Source organism: Panthera leo, chromosome E1, assembly GCF_018350215.1.
Source record: "Panthera leo isolate Ple1 chromosome E1, P.leo_Ple1_pat1.1, whole genome shotgun sequence".
NCBI classification, from domain to species: domain Eukaryota; kingdom Metazoa; phylum Chordata; class Mammalia; order Carnivora; family Felidae; genus Panthera; species Panthera leo.
The window spans coordinates 44,921,331-44,943,175 of NC_056692.1; the positions used below are offsets into that span (position 1 = coordinate 44,921,331).

The 21,845-nt window shown below is 38.5% G+C and overlaps 1 protein-coding gene and 1 pseudogene across 1 annotated transcript in view; both read left to right on the plus strand.

Annotated features, from left to right (window-relative positions):
* The window catches only part of LOC122205887, a 256,567-nt gene that overhangs the window by 194,596 nt on the left and 40,126 nt on the right, over nt 1–21,845 (plus strand). The window contains exons 78-82 of the mRNA XM_042914498.1: nt 15,297–15,350; nt 16,790–16,894; nt 17,919–17,972; nt 19,301–19,405; nt 21,068–21,121. Of these exons, the coding sequence (XP_042770432.1) occupies nt 15,297–15,350; nt 16,790–16,894; nt 17,919–17,972; nt 19,301–19,405; nt 21,068–21,121 (372 nt within the window). The remainder of the gene's footprint in view (nt 1–15,296; nt 15,351–16,789; nt 16,895–17,918; nt 17,973–19,300; nt 19,406–21,067; nt 21,122–21,845) is intronic.
* LOC122206925 lies at nt 4–14,567 on the plus strand (annotated as a pseudogene).

Below are 21,845 nucleotides of genomic sequence, written 5' to 3' on the forward strand. Positions count from 1 at the left end.
CACATGTTCAGGTATTTGTTACCTGCACCCATCCTCCAGCTCTTGCTTGAACAGTCTCTTACTCTGTACTATTCAAGTACAGAGTTCAGCTGTGAAAAAGAATCCTTTCCCACAAAATCAGTATTGAGGAAAGATGTTACTGATGATTTGGGAAGGGAAAGGACAGAGGGATTTATATCTTGTCTCAGTAAACATTGCAAAAGTCCTCATAAATTTCTGATCTCTCCCAGAGTTACTGTTCCTTACATTGTCCCTGGGGGATTCCCTTTTACTAATCCTTATCCCTCTAAGAGCTGAACCCTCAAAACTCCCCCCTCTGTTAAGCTCAATTTCTTTTTTATTAAGTTTTTATTTTAATTCCAGTGTAGTTAATATACAGTGATATATTCATTTTAGGTGTACAGTATAGTCATTTCAACAATTCCATACCTCACTCAGTGCTCATCACAAGTGTACTCCTTAATACCCATCACCTATTTCACGATCACCCCACTCAGCTCCCCTCTGGTAGCCATCAGTTTGTTCTCTATAGTTAAGAGTCTATTTCTTGGTTTCTCTCTCTCTCTCTCTCTCTCTCTCTCCCTCTCTCCCTCTCCTTGTTTTGGTTCTTAAATTCCACACATCAGTGAAATCATATGGCATTTGTCTTTCTCTGACTAACTTATTTTGCTTAGCATATATACTCTCTGGCTCCATCCATGTTGTTGCAAATGGCAAGGTTTCATTCTTTTTATGGCTGAACAATATTCTGGGGTGTGTGTGTGTGTGTGTGTGTGTGTGTGTGTGTGTGTATTTACCACATCTTCTTTATCCATTCATCTATCTATGGACCCTTGGGCTGCTTCCATAATTTGGCTATTGTAAATAATGCTGCTATAAACGTAGGGGTGTATGTATCCCTTTCAGTTAGTGTTTTTGTATTTTTGGGGTGGACATCCAGTAGTGCAATTCAAAGGGTAGTTCTATTTTTAGCTTTTTTGAGAAACCTTCATACTGTTTTTCCACATTGGCTATACCAGTTTGCATTCCCACCAACAGTGCAAGAGTGTTCCTTTTTCTCCACATCCTCACCAAAAGTTGTTTCTTGTGTTTTTTATTTTAGTCATTCTGACAGGTGGGAGATGATATCTCATTGCAGTTTTGATTAGCATTTCCCTGATGATGAGTGATGTTGAGCATCTTTTCATGTGTCTGTTGGCCATCTGTATGTCTTCTTTGGAGAAATGTCTGTTCACGTCTTCTGCCCATTTTTAAATTGGATTATTTGGTTTTTGAATGTTGAGTTGTATCAGTTCTTTATATATTTTTAATACTAACCCTTTATTGGATATGTCATTTGCAATTATCTTCTCCCGTTTAGTAGATTGCCTTTAGTTTTGTTTATTGTTTCCTTCGTTGTGCATAAGCTTTATATTTTGATGAAGTCCCCATAGTTTCTTTTTACTTTTGTTTCCCTTGCCTCTGGTGACATATCTAGAAAAATGTTGCTATGGCTAATGCCAGAGAAATTAGTGCTTGTGCTCTTTCATAGGATTTTTATGGCTTCAGGTCTCACATTTAGGTCTTTAAAACATTGTGAATTTATTTTCATGTATGGTGTAAGAAAGTGGTCCAGTTTCATTCTTTTGCATGCGGTTGTTTAGTTTTTCCAGCACCATTTATTGAAGAGACTATCTTTTCCCCATTGGATATTCTTATCTCCTTTGACAAAGATTAATTGACCATATAATTGTGAGTGTATTTCTGGGTTTTCTTTTTTTTTAATTTTTTTATTTTTTTTATTTTTTAATATATGAAATTTACTGTCAAATTGGTTTCCATACAACACCCAGTGCTCATCCCAAAAGGTGCCCTCCTCAATACCCATCACCCACCCTGCCCTCCCTCCCACCCCCCATCAACCCTCAGTTTGTTCTCAGTTTTTAACAGTCTCTTATGCTTTGGCTCTCTCCCACTCTAACCTCTTTTTTTTTTTTTTTTCCTTCCCCTCCCCCATGGGTTTCTGTTACGTTTCTCAGGATCCACATAAGAGTGAAACCATATGGTATCTGTCTTTCTCTGTATGGCTTATTTCATTTAGCATCACACTCTCCAGTTCCATCCATGTTGCTACAAAAGGCCATATTTCATTTTTTCTCATTGCCACGTAGTATTCCATTGTGTATATAAACCACAATTTCTTTATCCATTCATCAGTTGATGGACATTTAGGCTCTTTCCATAATTTGGCTATTGTTGAGAGTGCCGCTATAAACATTGGGGTACAGGTGCCCCTATGCATCAGTACTCCTGTATCCCTTGGATAAATTCCTAGCAGTGCTATTGCTGGGTCATAGGGTAGGTCTATTTTTAATTTTCTGAGGAACCTCCACACTGCTTTCCAGAGCGGCTGCACCAATTTGCATTCCCACCAACAGTGCAAGAGGGTTCCCGTTTCTCCACATCCTCTCCAGCATCTATAGTCTCCTGATTTGTTCATTTTGGCCACTCTGACTGGCGTGAGGTGGTATCTGAGTGTGGTTTTGATTTGTATTTCCCTGATAAGGAGCGACGTTGAACATCTTTTCATGTGCCTGTTGGCCATCCGGATGTCTTCTTTAGAGAAGTGTCTATTCATGTTTTCTGCCCATTTCTTCACTGGGTTATTTGTTTTTCGGGTGTGGAGTTTGATGAGCTCTTTATAGATTTTGGATACTAGCCCTTTGTCCGATGTGTCATTTGCAAATATCTTTTCCCATTCCGTTGGTTGCCTTTTAGTTTTGTTGGTTGTTTCCTTTGCTGTGCAGAAGCTTTTTATCTTCATAAGGTCCCAGTAATTCACTTTTGCTTTTAATTCCCTTGCCTTTGGGGATGTGCCGAGTAAGAGATTGCTACGGCTGAGGTCAGAGAGGTCTTTTCCTGCTTTCTCCTCTAAGGTTTTGATGGTTTCCTGTCTCACATTCAGGTCCTTTATCCATTTTGAGTTTATTTTTGTGAATGGTGTGAGAAAGTGGTCTAGTTTCAACCTTCTGCATGTTGCTGTCCAGTTCTCCCAGCACCATTTGTTAAAGAGACTGTCTTTTTTCCATTGGATGTTCTTTCCTGCTTTGTCAAAGATGAGTTGGCCATACATTTGTGGGTCTAGCTTCTGGGGTTTCTATTCTATTCCATTGGTCTATGTGTCTGTTTTTATGCCAATACCATGCTGTCTTGATGATTACAGCTTTGTAGTAGAGGCTAAAGTCTGGGATTGTGATGCCTCCTGCTTTGGTCTTCTTCTTCAAAATTACTTTGGCTTTTCGGGGCCTTTTGTGGTTCCATATGAATTTTAGGATTGCTTGTTCTAGTTTCGAGAAGAATGCTGGTGCAATTTTGATTGGGATTGCATTGAATGTGTAGATCGCTTTGGGTAGTATTGACATTTTGACAATATTTATTCTTCCAATCCATGAGCAGGGAATGTCTTTCCATTTCTTTATATCTTCTTCAATTACCTGCATAAGCTTTCTATAGTTTTCAGCATACAGATCTTTTACATCTTTGGTTAGATTTATTCCTAGGTATTTTATGCTTCTTGGTGCAATTGTGAATGGGATCAGTTTCTTCATTTGTCTTTCTGTTGCTTCATTGTTAGTGTATAAGAATGCAACTGATTTCTGCACATTGATTTTGTATCCTGCAACTTTGCTGAATTCATGTATCAGTTCTAGCAGACTTTTGGTGGAGTCTATTGGATTTTCCATGTATAATATCATGTCATCTGCAAAAAGCGAAAGCTTGACTTCATCTTTGCCAATTTTGATGCCTTTGATTTCCTTTTGTTGTCTGATTGCTGATGCTAGAACTTCCAGCACTATATTAAACAACAGCGGTGAGAGTGGGCATCCCTGTCGTGTTCCTGATAACAGGGAAAAAGCTCTCAGTTTTTCCCCGTTGAGGATGATGTTAGCTGTGGGCTTTTCATAAATGGCCTTTATGATCTTTAAGTATGTTCCTTCTATCCCGACTTTCTCGAGGGTTTTTATTAAGAAAGGGTGCTGGATTTTGTCAAAGGCCTTTTCTGCATCGATTGACAGGATCATATGGTTCTTCTCTTTTTTTTTGTTAATGTGATGTATCACGTTGATCGATTTGCGAATGTTGACCCAGCCCTGCATCCCAGGAGTGAATCCCACTTGATCATGGTGAATAATTCTTTTTATATGCTGTTGAATTCGATTTGCTAGTATCTTATTAAGAATTTTTGCATCCATATTCATCAGAGATATTGGCCTGTAGTTCTCTTTTTTTACTGGGTCTCTGTCTGGTTTAGGAATCAAAGTAATACTGGCTTCATAGAATGAGTCTGGAAGTTTTCCTTCCCTTTCTATTTCTTGGAATAGCTTGAGAAGGATAGGTATTATCTCTGCTTTAAACGTCTGGTAGAACTCCCCTGGGAAGCCATCTGGTCCTGGACTCTTATTTGTTGGGAGATTTTTGATAACCGATTCAATTTCTTCGCTGGTTATGGGTCTGTTCAAGCTTTCTATCTCCTCCTGATTGAGTTTTGGAAGAGTGTGGGTGTTTAGGAATTTGTCCATTTCTTCCAGGTTGTCCAATTTGTTGGCATATAATTTTTCATAGTATTCCCTGATAATTGTTTGTATCTCTGAGGGATTGGTTGTAATAATTCCATTTTCATTCATGATTTTATCTATTTGGGTCATCTCCCTTTTCTTTTTGAGAAGCCTGGCTAGAGGTTTGTCAATTTTGTTTATTTTTTCAAAAAACCAACTCTTGGTTTCGTTGATCTGCTCTACAGTTTTTTAGATTCTATATTGTTTATTTCTGCTCTGATCTTTATGATTTCTCTTCTTCTGCTGGGTTTAGGCTGCCTTTGCTGTTCTGCTTCTATTTCCTTTAGGTGTGCTGTTAGATTTTGTATTTGGGATTTTTCTTGTTTCTTGAGATAGGCCTGGATTGCAATGTATTTTCCTCTCAGGACTGCCTTCGCTGCGTCCCAAAGCGTTTGGATTGTTGTATTTTCATTTTTGTTTGTTTCCATATATTTTTTAATTTCTTCTCTAATTGCCTGGTTGACCCACTCATTCGTTAGTAGGGTGTTCTTTAACCTCCATGCTTTTGGAGGTTTTCCAGACTTTTTCCTGTGGTTGATTTCAAGCTTCATAGCATTGTGGTCTGAAAGTATGCATGGTATGATTTCAATTCTTGTATACTTATGAAGGGCTGTTTTGTGACTCAGTGTGTGATCTATCTTGGAGAATGTTCCATGTGCACTCGAGAAGAAAGTATATTCTGTTGCTTTGGGATGCAGAGTTCTAAATATATCTGTCAAGTCCATCTGATCCAATGTATCATTCAGGGCCCTTGTTTCTTTATTGACTGTGTGTCTAGATGATCTATCCATTTCTGTAAGTGGGGTGTTAAAGTCCCCTGCAATGACCACATTCTTATCAATAAGGTTGCTTATGTTTATGAGTAATTGTTTTATATATCTGGGGGCTCCGGTATTTGGCGCATAGACATTTATAATAGTTAGCTCTTCCTGATGGATAGACCCTGTGATTATTATATAATGCCCTTCTTCATCTCTTGTTACAGCCTTTAATTTACAGTCTAGTTTGTCTGATATAAGTATGGCTACTCCAGCTTTCTTTTGGCTTCCAGTAGCATGATAAATAGTTCTCCATCCCCTCACTCTCAATCTAAAGGTGTCTTCAGATCTAAAATGAGTCTCTTGTAGACAGCAAATAGATGGGTCTTGTTTTTTTATCCATTCTGATACCCTATGTCTTTTGGTTGGCGCATTTAATCCATTTACATTCAGTGTTATTATAGAAAGATACGGGTTTAGAGTCATTGTGATGTCTGTATGTTTTATGCTTGTAGCGATGTCTCTGGTACTTTGTCTCACAGGATCCCCCTTAGGATCTCTTGTAGGGCTGGTTTAGTGGTGATGAATTCCTTCAGTTTTTGTTTGTTTGGGAGACCTTTATCTCTCCTTCTATTCTAAATGACAGACTTGCTGGATAAAGGATTCTCGGCTGCATATTTTTTCTGTTTAGCACACTGTAGACATCGTGCCAAGCCTTTCTGGCCTGCCAAGTTTCAAAGGAGAGATCAGTCACGAGTCTTATAGGTCTCCCTTTATATGTGAGGGCACGTTTATCCCTTGCTGCTTTCAGAATTTTCTCTTTATCCTTGTATTTTGCCAGTTTCACTATGATATGTCGTGCAGAAGATCGATTCAAGTTACGTCTGAAGGGAGTTCTCTGTGCCTCTTGGATTTCAATGCCTTTTTCCTTCCCCAGTTCAGGGAAGTTCTCAGCTATAATTTCTTCAAGTACCCCTTCAGCACCTTTCCCTCTCTCTTCTTCCTCTGGGATACCAATTATGCGTATATTATTTCTTTTTAGTGTATCACTTAGTTCTCTAATTTTCCCCTCATACTCCTGGATTTTTTTATCTCTCTTTCTTTCAGCTTCCTCTTTCTCCATAACTTTATCTTCTAGTTCACCTATTCTCTCCTCTGCCTCTTCAAGCCGAGCCGTCGTGGTTTCCATTTTGTTTTGCATTTCGTTTAAAGCGTTTTTCAGCTCCTCGTGACTGTTCCTTAGTCCCTTGATCTCTGTGGCAAGAGATTCTCTGCTGTCCTGTATACTGTTTTCAAGCCCAGCGATTAATTTTATGACTGTTATTCTAAATTCACTTTCTGTTATATTATTTAAATCCTTTTTGATCAGTTCATTAGCTGTTGTTATTTCCTGGAGATTCTTCTGAGGGGAATTCTTCCGTTTGGTCATTTTGGAGAGTCCCTGGAGTGGTGAGGACCTGCAGGGCACTTCCCCTGTGCTGTGGTGTATAACTGGAGTTGGTGGGCGGGGCCGCAGTCCGACCCGATGTCTGCCCCCAGCCCACTGCTGGGGCCACAGTCAGACTGGTGTGTGCCTTCTCTTCCCCTCTCCTAGGGGCGGGATTCACTGTGGGGTGGCGTGGCCCGTCTGGGCTACTTGCACACTGCCAGGCTTGTGGTGCTGGGGATCTGGCGTATTAGCTGGGGTGGGTAGGCAAGGTGCACGGGGGCTGGAGGGGCAGGCTTAGCTCGCTTCTCCTTAGGTGATCCACTTCAGGAGGGGCCCTGTGGCAGCGGAAGGGAGTCAGATCCGCTGCCGGAGGTTTGGCTCCGCAGAAGCACAGAGTTGGGTGTTTGCGCTGCGCGAGCAAGTTCCCCGGCAGGAACTGGTTCCCTTTGGGATTTTGGCTGGGGGATGGGCGGGGGAGATGGCGCTGGCGCCTTTGTTCCCCGCCAAGCTGAGCTCTGCCGTCCGGGGGCTCAGCAGCTCTCCCTCCCTTTGTCCTCCAGCCTTCCCGCTTTCTGAGCAGAGCTGTTAACTTATGACCTCCCAGATGCTAAGTCGCGCTTGCTGTCGGAACACAGTCCGTCCGGCCCCTCCGCTTTTGCCAGCCAGACTCGGGGGCTCTGCTTGGCCGGCGAGCCGCCCCTCCGCCCCGGCTCCCTCCCGCCAGTCCGTGGAGCGCGCCCCGCCTCGCAGCCCTTCCTACCCTCTTCCGTGGGCCTCTCGTCTGCGCTTGGCTCCGGAGACTCCGTTCTGCTAATCCTCTGGCGGTTTTCTGGGTTCTTTAGGCAGGTGTAGGTGGAATCTAAGTGATCAGCAGGACGCGCGGTGAGCCCAGCATCCTCCTACGCCGCCATCTTCCGGAACCTTCTATTTCTGGGTTTTCTATTCTGTTACATTGATCTATGTGTCTTTTTGTGCCAGTACCATACTGTTTTGATTACTACGGCTTTGTAATATAACTTGAAGTCCAGAATTGTGATACCTCCAGCTTTGCTTTTCTTTTTCAAAATTGCTTTGGCTATTTGGGGTCTCTTGTGGTTCCATATAAATTTTAGGGTTTTTTTCTAGTTAAAAAATGTGTTGGTATTTTGATAAGGATTACAATAATGTACAGGTTGCTTTGGGTAGTATAAACATTTTAAGAATATTTGTTCTCTCAATCCATGAGCATGGAATGTCTTTTCATTCATTTGTGTTTTCTTCAATTTCTTTCATCAGTGTTTTACAGTTTTCAGAGTAGAGGTCTTTCACCTCTTTGATTAGGTTTATTCCTAGGTATTTTGTTATTTTTGGTGTAGTTGTAAATGGGATTGTTTTCTTCATTTTTCTTTCTACTACTTAATCATTAGTGTATAGAAATACAACAGATTTCTGAATATTGATTTGTATCCTGTGACTTTACTGAATTCATTTATCAGTTGTAGTAGTTTTTGGTGAAGTCTTTAGGGTTTTCTTTTTTATTAGTATGTTTTATTTAAACTTTAACAGTTCCCCCTCCCTTTTTTCTTGCCATTTATTTATTAAAGAAACTGGGTCATCTGTTCTAATATTTCTTACATTCTAGATTTCATTGATTACATCTCCAGGGTGTTCCTCAAATTTTTTTAAGTGTTTTATTTATTGTTGAGAGAGAGAGAGAGAGAGAGAGAGAGAGACAGCACAAGTGGGGCAGGAGCAGAGAGAGTGGGAGACACAGGCTCCGAAGCAGGCTCCAGGCTCCAGGCTCCAAGCTGTGAGCACAGAGCCTGATGTGGGGCTTGAACCCATGAACTGTGAGATCATGACCTGATCCAAAGTCAGACACTCAATCAACTGAGCCACACAGGCAGCCCTCCAGGGAGTTCTTTAAATGTTCCTCTACCACCTACACATTCTATACACTAGGCAGACCTAAACACTTGATTAGATTTCAGGTTTGCTTTTTTTCCCCAGAAAGAATATTTACACCTAGTATCATGTGCTTCATATTGCATCACATGAGGAAGTGCATTAGCTTATATCTCTTTCTTTTTTTTTTTTTGTTTTTTGTTTTTGTTTGTTTTTTTGTTTTGTTTTTTTTTTTTTTTTTTTTTTTTGTATCTCTTTCTATATGATGTGAAAATCTACATCTGGACTCTGATGATGTCATTCTGATCCCATCCATCATAATATTCTCTGTCAGCCTTTTACCTAATTAATAGTTTTTAGCAGCTATTGATAATCACTACTTAAACCCATTATTTCACTTGGAGTTGCAAAATGGTAAAAATTCTTCATTCTTCCTGCATTTATTAACTAAAATACTTCTGAAAGAATTCTCTCACTAGTTATTTGGATTTTTACTTTTTAAAAATCTGAAATCTGAATCATTTACATCTTCAACTTAAGAACAATGACTTAATTATTAGATTTATACAAAAAGAAATCAATGTTCAGTCTACAAATTTAGAAAAATATACAACTGTTTGGGTAACAACAAACATCCATATACTGGTATTGCAAAGCTCTTATTACAAGAATAATTCCTATTCTAGTTCAAAGACTTTTTCAACAAGAAGACTATATGACAATCTTGTAATTTAGAAGTAACTATGTATCACAGTCTCTTGGGCACCTGGCTGGCTCAGCGGGCTAAGCGTCTGACCCTTGATTTTGGCTCAGGTCATGATCTCAGGATTCAGGAGTTCAAGCCCCATCTCAGGCTCCGTGCTGATGGTGCAGAGCCTGCCTGGGATTCTCTCTCCCTCTCTCTCCACCCATTTCCCACTTGCTCTTTCTCTCTCTCAAAATAAATAACTGTTAAAAAAAAAGAATCTCTGTACATCAACAGATGAAGTAAAGATAAGCACCTGTGGCAAATGCTATGTGGATATCTCTGAATCAAGAACAATATCTGCTAGTAATGAAAAGACTGCAGACCCTGGCTACCCCCATCCAAAAAAAAAAAAAAAAGTTGTTCAAAAGAGTGTCTGGAAATGGAATACTACGTGGCAATGAGAAAAAATGAAATATGGCCTTTTGTAGCAACATGGATGGAACTGGAGAGTGTGATGCTAAGTGAAATAAGCCATACAGAGAAAGACAGATACCATATGGTTTCACTCTTATGTGGATCCTGAGAAACATAACAGAAACCCATGGGGGAGGGGAAGGAAAAAAAAAAAAAAAAAAGAGGTTAGAGTGGGAGAGAGCCAAAGCATTAGAGACTGTTAAAAACTGAGAACAAACTGAGGGTTGATGGGGGGTGGGAGGGAGGGCAGGGTGGGTGATGGGTATTGAGGAGGGCACCTTTTGGGATGAGCACTGGGTGTTGTATGGAAACCAATTTGACAGTAAATTTCATATATTAAAAAATAAAAAAAAAAAAAAAACAAAAGAGTGTCTGGAGATTTTGAACAAATCCAGACAAGCATGAAGAAGCATGTCTGGAGCTGAGCCATGGTGAGGAGTATAGATAAGACTTGTCTACAGAAACATAGAGGGTAATAGTCAGACAACAGGTGCTCTGCTCTCTTAAGACTACAAAAAGAGGCAGCTCAAAATTAGCTTGCACACTTTCTTTCCTGGGGTCTCCTCAGCAATGAAAAACTACAAGGCTCCGGGGTTTTCTATATAGAGTATCATGTCATTTGCAAATAGTGAGTTTTACTTCTTCCTTACCAATTTGGATGCCTTTTATTTCTTTATGTTGTCTAATTGCTGTGGCTATGACTTCCAGTACTATGTTGAATAAAAGTGGTGAGAATGGACATCCTTGTCTTTGTTAGCCATGGATTTTTCATATGTGACCTTTATTGTGTTGAGGTGTGTTCCCTCTAAAACTACTTTGTTGAGGGCTTGTGTCATGAATGGATGTTGTACTTTATCAAATTCTTTTTCTGCATCTAGTGAGATGATCATATGGTTTTTATCCTTTCGTTTGTTGGTGTGATGTATGCCGTTGATTGATTTGCGAATATTCAACCACCCTTACATCCTAGGAATAAATCCCACATGATCATGGTGAATGATTTTTTAAAAGTATTGTTGGGTTCTGTTTGCTAGTATTTTGTTCAAGATTTTTGCATCTATGTTTATCAGAAATATTGGCAGTGGTGTCTTTATCCGGTTTTAGTATCAAGGTGATACTCACCTAATAAAATGAATTTGGAATATTTCCTTCTTCTATTTTTGGAATAGTTGGAGTAGAATAGGCATTAACTATTCTTTAAATGTTTGATAAGATTCACCTGTGAAGCCATCTGATCCTGGTCTCTTTGTTGAGAGTTTTTTAGTTACTGATTTAATCTCCTTGCTGGTAATCATTTACTTCAAATTTTCTATTTCCTCCTGCTTCCATTTTGGTAGGCTATATGTTTCTAGGAATTTATCCATTTCTTTTCAGTTGTCTAATTTGTCGGTGTATAGTTTTTTCTAATATTCTCTTATAATTGTATTTATGTGGTGGTGTTTGTTATTTCTCTTCTTTCACTGGTGATTTTGTTTGTTTGAGTCCTTTCTCTCTCTCTCTCTCTCTCTCTCTCTCTCTCTCTCTCTCTCTCTCTCTTTTGATGATGAGTCTGGCTAGTTTATCAATTTTGCTGATCTTTTAAAAGAACCAGCTCCTAAAAATCTATAAAGAACTTATCAAACTCAACTTATCAACTCAGTGAAGAAATGGGCAAAAGACATGAATAGATACTTTCCCAATGAAGACATGGCTTCCAATGAAGATGGCTAACAGACACATGAAAAGATGCTCAACATCACTCATCATCACAGAAATACAAATCAAAATCACACTGAGATACCACCTCACGCCTGTCAGAATGGCTAACATTAACAATTCAGGAAACAACAGATGTTAGTGACACTGCAGAGAAAGGGGAACACTTTTGTGCTATCGGTGGGAATGCAAACTTGTGCAGCCACTTTGGAAAACAATGTAGGGTTTGCTCAAACAATTAAAAATAGAACTACCCTATGATCCAACTGCACTACTAGGTATTTACCAAAAGGATACAAAAATGCTGATTCAAAGGGGCACGTGCACCCCAATGTTTTTAGCAGTACTGTCAACAATAGCCAAATTATGGAAAGAGCCCAAAGGTCCATCGACTGATGAATAGATAAAGAAAATGCAAAATATATATACAATGGAATACTATTCAGCAATCAAAAAGAATGATATTTTGCCACTTGCAACAACGTGGATGGAGATACAGTGTATTATACTAAGGAAAATAAGTCAGAGAAAGATAAATATCATAGGATTTCACTCATATATGGAATCTAAGAAACAAAGCATGTGAACATAGGGGAAGGGAAGGAAAAAATAAGATAGAAACAGAGAGGGAGGCAAATCATAAAAAGATTCTTTTTAAAAAAAATTTTTATTGTTTATTTATTTTTGAGAGAGAGGAAGACAGAATGTGAGCAGGGGAGGGACAGAAAGAGAGGGAGACACAGAATCTGAAGCAGACTCCAGGCTCTGAGCTGTCAGCACAGAGCCGGACATGGGTGAACCCATGGACCTTGAGATCAGGACCTGAGCTGAAGTCAGACACTTAACCACCACCCAGGTGCCCCCATAAAAGATTCTTAAGAGAGCGGGAAGCAAAGCATAAAAGACTCTTAATGGCAGAAAACAAAATGAGGGTTGATGGAGGGAGGTGGGCAGGGGATGGGCTAAATGGGTGATGGGCATTAAGGAGGGCACTTGTTGGGATGAGCACTGAGAGTAATATGTAAGTGATGAATCACTAAATTCCACTCCTGAAACCATTATTACATTATATGTTAACTAACTTGGATTTAAATAAAGTTTTTTTAAAAATTAAGGGGCACCTGGATGGCTCAGTTCATAAGGCATCTGACTTCAACTAAGGTCATGATCTCACAGTTTGTGAGTTCGAGCCCCACATCAGACTCTCTGCTGTCAGCACAGAGCCCACTTTGGATCCTCTGTCCCCCTCTCTCTCTGCCCTTCCTCCATTCATTCTCTCTCTCAAAATAAATAAATCAACTTAAAATCTTAAAAATAAATAAATACAACTTTAAAAATTAAAAAAAAAATTAATATGAAATTTATTGTCAAATTGGTTTCCATACAACACCCAGTGCTCATCCCAGCAGGTGCCCTCATCAATGCCCATCACCTCCCCTCCCCTCCCTCCCACCCCCCATCAACCCTCAGTTTATTCTCAGTTTTTAAGAGTCTCTTATGATTTGGCTCCCTCCCTCTCTAACTTTTTTTTCCTTCCCCTCCCCCATGGTCTTCTGTTAAGTTTCTCAGGATCCATATGTTTTCACAACATACGGTATCTGTCTTTCTCTGTATGGCTTATTTCACTTAGCATGACACTCTCCAGTTCTATCCACGTTGCTACAAAAGGCCATGTTTCATTCTTTCTAAGTGCCAAGTAGTGTTTCATTGTGTATATAAACCACATCTTTCTTTATCCATTCATCAGTTGATGGACATTTAGGCTCTCTCCATAATTTGGCTATGGTTGAAAGTGCCGCTATAAACATTGGGGTACAAGTGCCCCTATGCATCAGCACTCCTGTATCCCTTGGGTAAATTCCTAGCAGTGCTATTGCTGGGTCATAGGGTAGATCTAGTTTTAATTTTTTGAGGAACCTCCACACTGTTTTCCAGAGTGGCTGCACCAGTTTGCATTCCCACCAACAGTGCAAGAGGGTTCCCGTTTCTCCACATCCTCTCCAGCATCTATAGTCTCCTGATTTTTAATTTTAAATTTTAAAAGAAAGAAAGAAAGAAAGAAAGAAAGAAAGAAAGAAAGAAAGAAAAAAAAAAAAGAAAGAAAGAAAAAGAACAGCTACTGGTTTCACTGATCTGTTCTATTGAAGTTTTTTTTTTAGTTTTTATATCATTTATTTCAGCTCTAATCTTTATTATTTCCTTCCTCTTTAAGCTCAGTTTCTGAAAGGATGCCAAAATTGTCTCCTCTTTTGTTTATGAATGTTATTTCTCTTTTCCTTTAAGCACAAAGGAAGGCATCTTCCTAAATAAATAAATAAATAAATGGCATCTTCCTAACAAAGGCCTATCTGTACAAGTAACTCTTATACCATCTCCTAGAAAACTAAATTTTTAGACATTATTATACCAGTTTGGAAGTTAGCAAAACCTTCAAGCACAAGCTTTGTGGGAGCAGGTACCAGCAGTTGCAGAATGAGAAAGGGTGAAGGGAACTTGAACAGGCTGCGGGTGAAACTCCTCCACCATATGGGAAGAGAATGCAGCATTATTTTGACCACAAAGATGAGTCTGGGTTTCCAAAGCCTCCATCTATGATACTGCACCGTTATGTTGAAGTTATGATGAAGCCATGAAAACCAAGGCTGAAGCTACTATCCCTTTGATTCCTGGAAGAGATGAGGATTTTGTGGGTCAGAATAATTTTGATGATGCTGACCAACTGAGGATTTTCATGTTAACTCTTTTTCATGGCATGCCCCTTTAACTGGATTGGGTTTTTTATGTCTTTTTCTTGACCGCCTCAGCCACAGGAAGGTATGAGACCATTCTAGGATTTGGTCTCTCTCAAATTAAGTGGATCTTGATTGTCAAGTTTTATACCTATTTCTCTGGGTATTTTGATGGTCTCTCCTGAGCTTTGGCAGGTGTTCCTGATTTTAGGCTTTGTCCTGTTTCTCAGAGCATTTGTCAATTATGAAAAAGTTCAGGAGATGCCAGAAATGATCTCAAATCTCCCCAGGACCAGAGTTCTCTTTATTTACTAAAGATGTTTTCTGGCAAAGGCCTTCCTGCATTTATGAATTCTCTGTCAAAAAAACACAAGAGAACGCCTGCAGGAAGTGAATCAGATACAGAAGATGCAGAAGACAGAGGAATCATCACCTGCTTTTCAGAAATTAAGTGCTGTTGAAAAAGAAAAAACGGTACAAGCAAATTCCTGTTGTTACTCATTAGGTCACTGATCTGACAAACTTTGGGAGTAAGAAGTAAAGGAAACAATGGAAATGTGATAGAAATAAGAAATGAGAGGAGCCAAAAATAGAACAGTAAAGTATGGGTATGTGAGCTTCACCTCTGTAGCATGTGAACCAACAGTTGCCTTGAGAGTGAAAGAGTAAAGTAGATCTAATAACAACAACAGCTAAAATTTATTGAGCCCTAATGATGTGCCAGGTTCTGTCCTCACCACACACAATGATGACAGCTGGTGCCCATTTTACAGAGGAGGAAACTGTGGCACAGAAAGGCTAAATAATTTGCTTAAGGCCACAAAACTAGTCATCACCAGAGCAAGAATTTGAACCCAGGCCATTCGAACCTCTAAACCATACTACTACTCTATACCATAGCGAGAACTGTTTTCATTGCTTAACTTCATCATGATTTGAAGGTTAAAGTGGATAGATTTCTAAAGTTAGTCACACAAAGGAAAGTCTGACCCCTGTATCTATTTGTGACTCATTCTCTATCCTGAACTGTGCCTATTCTTTCAGATGACAACAAAGTTTTTCAGAATAGATTGCTGTCAGCTTTGAAGTCTTTCAAAGGTAGGTAGGAAATGTACTGAGAAAGTATATAAAATTGACATCTTTAATCTTTGTATTTGTATTTTTTTCCTAGCGATGAGATCATGATTCCTCTGCCATTCCTTCTATATATTAATCTTTTTTTTTTTTTTTTTTGGTGCTATATAGGCTTGATCCCAGGATCAGACTCAAAGGAATTAGTCCTAAGTATCTCCACAGTTGTCTTTCTCTGCACTTTTGGATAGGTCTAATTAGACTTTCAGCCTTCGCGATGCTGAAAACAACCATCATAATGTCAACTGTGAACTGTTAGTTTTCTTCTATTTTTTTTTCAATATTAAATGTGTCATGTGCTCACTAAATATAAATTGAAGAAAAATGATCACTCATAATCCTATCCAATCATGACCACTGTTAATATTTTAAAGCCCTAGATGGCTAAAATAGCAATAATCTCATAGAGTCACAAGTGCTCTGAAATTCCATTGGAAGACTCCATAAAAGACACCAATGTGCTAGTCTTGGTAAGTCAAACATATTCTTCCAGTGATGAGATACATTGTTATCGCTATAGTTAAGCAATTAGATAAAGTGGTTGGCTTGCCTAAGAGCCACAATATACAAAAAATTGTATCTAATACTAGAATCACATTGACTTAAGATGCTCGCAGGATGATAGGTATAGGGGAAATGAATCCATCTCCTGGAATAACAAGTTGATGTCCATCTGGGTTGACTCTATTTATGTACTTGCTGACTGTGGAATGTCAGAATCCCATGCATTATTTACATTGTTCATTTTATGTATATTTTTACTGGGCATATGATTTTAATTCATATATGTTAAATGGTTGTATGATATAACTTCACCCTATAAAATAATGGAATTTTTTAATAAAAACACCCTATAAAATGACATTATTTTCCTGTGGCAATCACCTTTGTAACAGCTATGGCTATGTACTTTTCCATGGAATGAAGATATAATGGTTTGCTTACCAATACCCTGTCATTAGATATTGAAATTCTGGGTATTTCTTTCTTTCTCTCTCTTTCTTTCTTTCTTTCTTTCTCTTTCTTTCTTTCTTTCTTTCTTTCTTTCTTTCTTTCTTTCTTTCTTTCCTTCTTTGTATTTCTTCCTTCCTTCCTTCCTTCCTTCCTTCCTTCCTTCCTTCCTTCCTTATTTTAAGTAAGACTGTAATAAACATTTCTCTCTCCCCTGTGGCATAAGCTTTTTCGGCATTCCCAAAGGTGGAATTAGTGGGCTATTACAAAAATTTGGAAGAATCACGATAGTTACTGCCAAACCATTTTCCAGTAAGGTAATTCCAGTTAACACTCTGACTAGCATCCAGACCTATTCAGAGTTGATTTAATTCATCAGCACAAGAAGTATTTTTCATATTGTGTCTTTATTGGTTTTTTTTTTTTTTTTTTTTACATCTCCATCCCTTTCTAAGGAGGAAAGATTGATGCTAATAACCTGAACACAGTTCTGAGGAACATGGGGATCAAGCTCAAAAATAAGGAATTTAAAAATGTGATACAAAATCAACCTGTTGATGGTGAGCATTGTCAATAATTACATCACCTTTTAGGGGAACACTTAGAATCTTGGGATCATGTATAAGAATTTCTAAAACTAGCTTGATTTGAGGAGTTTAAGATATTTTTAAGAATCATGGAGAAGAACTTGGTCTTTTTTAAAATTTATTTATTTATTTTGAGAAACAGAAAACATGTGCCTGCAAGTGGGTGAGGGGCAGAGATAGAGGCAGAAAGAGAATCCCAAGCAGGCTCCATGCTGTTAGTGCAGAGACTGATGCAGGGCTCAATCCATGAACCATGAGATCATAATCTGAGCAAAAAATCAAGAGTCAGACACTTAACCAACTGAGCCATCCAGGCGTCCAAAGAACTTGGTCTTAAACTAGAAGAAATCCTGTCTTTTTTCATTTTTATTCATCTGAAATCATCATCCCACTCAACAGTGATTAATGCAGAAAGGTTATTCATAGCTGTTGTCATGCCAGAGAATGGTAGAGAGAAACAAACATGGGAACAGTGGGGAAAATGAATGAATGACTAACCAAGGGAGCCTGAAATAATTGGGAGAAAAATATACATCTTGGAAGTAGTAGAACATCATTAATATTTCCACCACTAATATTATATCCAATTACCACATGTCACCAACATTTTGAGATAGATACAGGAGTTGAAAACACTCAAGAAATGTTAATGGCAAACAGAGGGAAGATGCAAAGTCCCTTGCTCAGTATCTGTGCTAGATGCAAAGTTCACCAAAAACAAAACCAGCTGGCCTCTATAAATGATATATTTTGCCATGCTTATAAGAAAGTATCTGGAGATAGTACATTTGTCATATTCAGATCCTGTGTTCAAGGAACATGACCCAAATGCCATTGTCCTTCTTACTAATAAGGAAGCAAGCACTCAAACCAGAAAATATAAATTTAAGGTGAACACAAATTATTTAGTAGAATATATGGACTTTCGCTGGGCCCTAAGTCCCAATTTTCCTAAGACTTATGTCATGGTCTGAATTTTTTATGTTTTGTATTACAGCTGATGGAAATGTTTCTCTGAAAAAAGTGATGAGCGATGTGAAAGCAGTTACAGGCAAGTTACAAGTTATCATAAAGATTAAAATTCTAATTCTTTAATGACATTTTCCTGTTTTCAGTGAACACATAAATCCATAAGTATAGTACTCATTTCCATGACTCCACCTCAATGAAGTAGCTAGAATATTTCCAATACCATTGCATCAACACATGGTTGTTTCCTTATTCCTTTACCGTGCCTCCTTACTTGTTAAGATAGCACTATTCTGAATCTTATATTGTTCATTATTCTTTTTAAAAATAATAGTTTTATTACCTATATAATAATAGCATAGTATTTCATTTTGCTTCATCTGCCTCTATAAAAATGCTATCACAAATAGTGTGCAGTGTTCCCTAGCCCTAATAATTTGCAGGTTCTATAACTTGTTTTTTAAGATCATTGTGAGAAATGTATAAAGAAAAGCAAGAAATCATTGTCCAAAAAAGTCAGCATAGTGATTACCTCTAGAGAAAGACTGTGGCTAGGGATTGGGAAAGAGTATGACAGACCCCCAGAGTGTTGTCTTGTTCTATTTCTCACCTGCATGGTGGTTACAAAGATGTTGTTTCAAGTGCTTATGTCTAATTGCCCAAAGTCAATCTTTGGGTTGTCTGGATTAAAATTTTTTTCTCATTTCTCAGTAGCAAGTCCTATAGCCTCTAAAATACTTGCCTGTGATAATGCTTCTGATCCTCAACCACTGGAAAAAAACCTGAAAATCTGTATCAAGGATAAACAAAGTACAGCCCATGGACCAAATCTAGTCCTCTGCCTCTTTTTATAAATAAAATTGTATTAGAACACACTTATATTCCTCATTTACGTATTATTAATGGCCGCTTTTGTGCTACAACAGCAGAGTTGAGTAGCTGTAACATAGGCTGTATACCCTGCAGAGCTTAAAATATTTACAATCTCGCCCTTTACAGATAAAGTTCACCAATCCTTGATCTAGATCACCACAACAATAGTTGAAGTAAAAACTAGGGTATATTGTTCAAAGAATCTAATAATTTGGGGGGGGGGGGGGGACCGAGAGCAATATTAAGTTAACCTTTATGTTCGAATTAGCAAGACATTACCTAAAAAGCCCAGTTTACTGAGAATTGTGCTTTCTTATCCCCAGTGTTAAGAAAGTGCACCTTTCCCTTCGGGACAAGGGAATACATTCTAATTCTTTGCCTGCCCTTTACTCCACCGAGCAGGTCTTGTGCTTTTGTCTTTAACCTAGCAGTTGGGTGAGGGTGATGTTTAAACAGCGGCAGTTTTGTTTCACCTTTTTGAATACTTCAGTAATTCTTAATATTGTCAACTATACTTGCCATTTCTGTTTTTTGAAGGAGAAAAAGTTAACGTCAAAGATCTGAAAAATATTCTGGAAGACATTGGAATAGAATTCACACCTAAAGAATACCTGGAACTGGTGAAAAATCTTCAAGTTGACGGTAAGCATTTCAAATACTATTAGAGCCTTCAAGGGAGGTGGTCCTATGTGTTTAAAACAACTTTTTTAAAAAGCACTATGCTTATTTTTCCTTCCCTTCCCCTATGTTCATCTGTTTGGTTTCTTAAATTCCTCATATGACTGAAATCATATGACGTTTGTCTTTCTCTGACTGACTTATTTTACTTAGCATAATACATGCTAGTTCCATCCACATTGTTGTAAATGGCAAGATTTCATTCTTTCTGATCACTGAGTAATATTCTATTGCATGTATATATAGCACATCTTTATCCATTCATCAGTCGATGGATATTTGGGCTCTTTCCATAATTTAGCTATTGTTGATAGCCCTGCTATAAACATTGGGGTGTATGTACCCCTTAGATTCAGCATTTTTGTACCCTTTGGATAAATACCTAGAAGTGCAATTGCTGGGTCATAGGGTAATTCTATTTCTAATTTTTTGAGGAACCCCCATACTGTTTTCCAGAGTGGCTACACCAGTTTACATCTCCACCAACAGTGCAAAAGTGTTCCCCTTTCTCCGCATCCTCACCAACATCTGTTGTTGCCTGAGTTGCTAATGTTAGCCATTCTGACAGGTGTGAAGAGGTATCTCATTGTGGTTTTGATTTGTATTTCCCTGATGATGAGTGATTTTGAGCATCTTTTCATGTGTCTGTTAGACATCTGGATGTCTTCTCTGGAAAAGTGTCTATTCAAGTCTTCTGCCCAAACCATAAGAGACTTAAATACAGAGAACAAACTGAGGGTTGCAGGAGAAGAGGTGTGTGGGGAGATGGACTAAATGGGTGATGGACATTAAGGAGGGCACTTGTTGGGATGAGCACGGGTGTTATATATAAGTGATGAATCACTAAATTCTACTCCTAAAACCAATACTACATTATTTGTGAACTGCTTGAATTTAAATAGATTTTTAAAAACTATACTCATTACATATTCCTAATTTTAAAACAACAACAAAAAGAAGGTCTAAGAAATTTTAGCATAACCTTGTTCTTCCTTTAGAAAGTGTAATTAGTTCTTTGGGAGTCAGCAACTCTATTTTCTTGAATCCTCCCTTTCGATATAAAATTTTCAGCTATTTTGGTTTCACCCTCAAAACTAAAAGTTAAGCTGAGAGGTGTAAGAAAAAAGTGAGGGTGGGAGAATTAAGAGATTAGGAGAAAGAAGGAAAAGTCAAAGAAAGTGAAGGAAAAATATCTTCATATTCCATGATGGCACCTGCCACTAATTATCGGCTTTGCACTTGGCCAGACACAGCGCTCTGAGAGTTTTCTCCATTCCATGGTTTCAGATTCATTGGAGAGAAAGAAGAATCAGACTTATCTCTAAGGCAAATCACTTAAAAGTATCTTTGTGAAATGACATGTTTGTACTGTCTCTTTAAATCTCTATAGAGAAGTGTCTATTCATGTTTTCTGCCCATTTCTTCACTGGATTATTTGTTTTTCGGGTGCGGAGTTTGGTGAGTTCTTTATAGATTTTGGATACTAGCCCTTTGTCTGATATGGAAACCAATATGACAATACATTTCATATTAAAATAATAAATAAATAAATAAATAAATAAATAAATAAATAAGTCTATCTCTATATCACTTTATCTGTGATATCAGTTGTGCCTTTTCTTACAGATGATGGAAACATATATGAAAACAGATTGCTAGACGGTTTGAAATCTTTCAATGGTGAGTAACATGATGACAAGAAAGAGAAATAAGATTCCCCTGCCTCACATTTGTATTATTATTTAGCTATTCTCTTGTGGCTCTTACCACCTCTCATATGAACTGATTCTGTATTTATTTTGCGGTTGTGAATATAGCTGCCTTGTTCAAATTCTTTCATTTTGCTGTTGAGTAAGTTTGGTTTTTGTCAAATGTAATTTAAGAGCATATTTAAATCTGGATGTACATAGAAAACATGAGGCAAAAATTGGTAGGGGTGCCAGGGTGGCTCAGTCAGTTAAGCATCGGACTCGGTTTCAGTTCAGGTCATGATCTCGAGGTTCCTGGGAAGAAGCCCCATGTAGGGCTACATCTGTACTGACAGCATGGAGCCTGTTTGGGATTCTCTCTCTCTCTCTCTCTCTCTCTCTCTCTCTCTCTCCCTCCCTCCCTCCCTCCCTCTCTCCCTCTCCCTCTCCCTCCCTCCCTCCCTCCCTCCCTCTCCTGCCCTCCCTCTCCCACTTCGGCTCTCCCTCTCTCTTTCTCTCAGTCTCTCTTTCTCAAAATAAATAAAATTAAAAAAAAAAAAAGAATTAGCAGTTGTTCAGGGCATTTCAGTGACTGGAAGAATGAAACTCAGCATTTATGCCCTGCCTGCCAGAAAAAAAGGTTTCCATTCGTTGCCTCTACTGTTATAATTCACTGGAGAACGAATTTGTACTTTGCAGGATTGTCCTCCAGACCA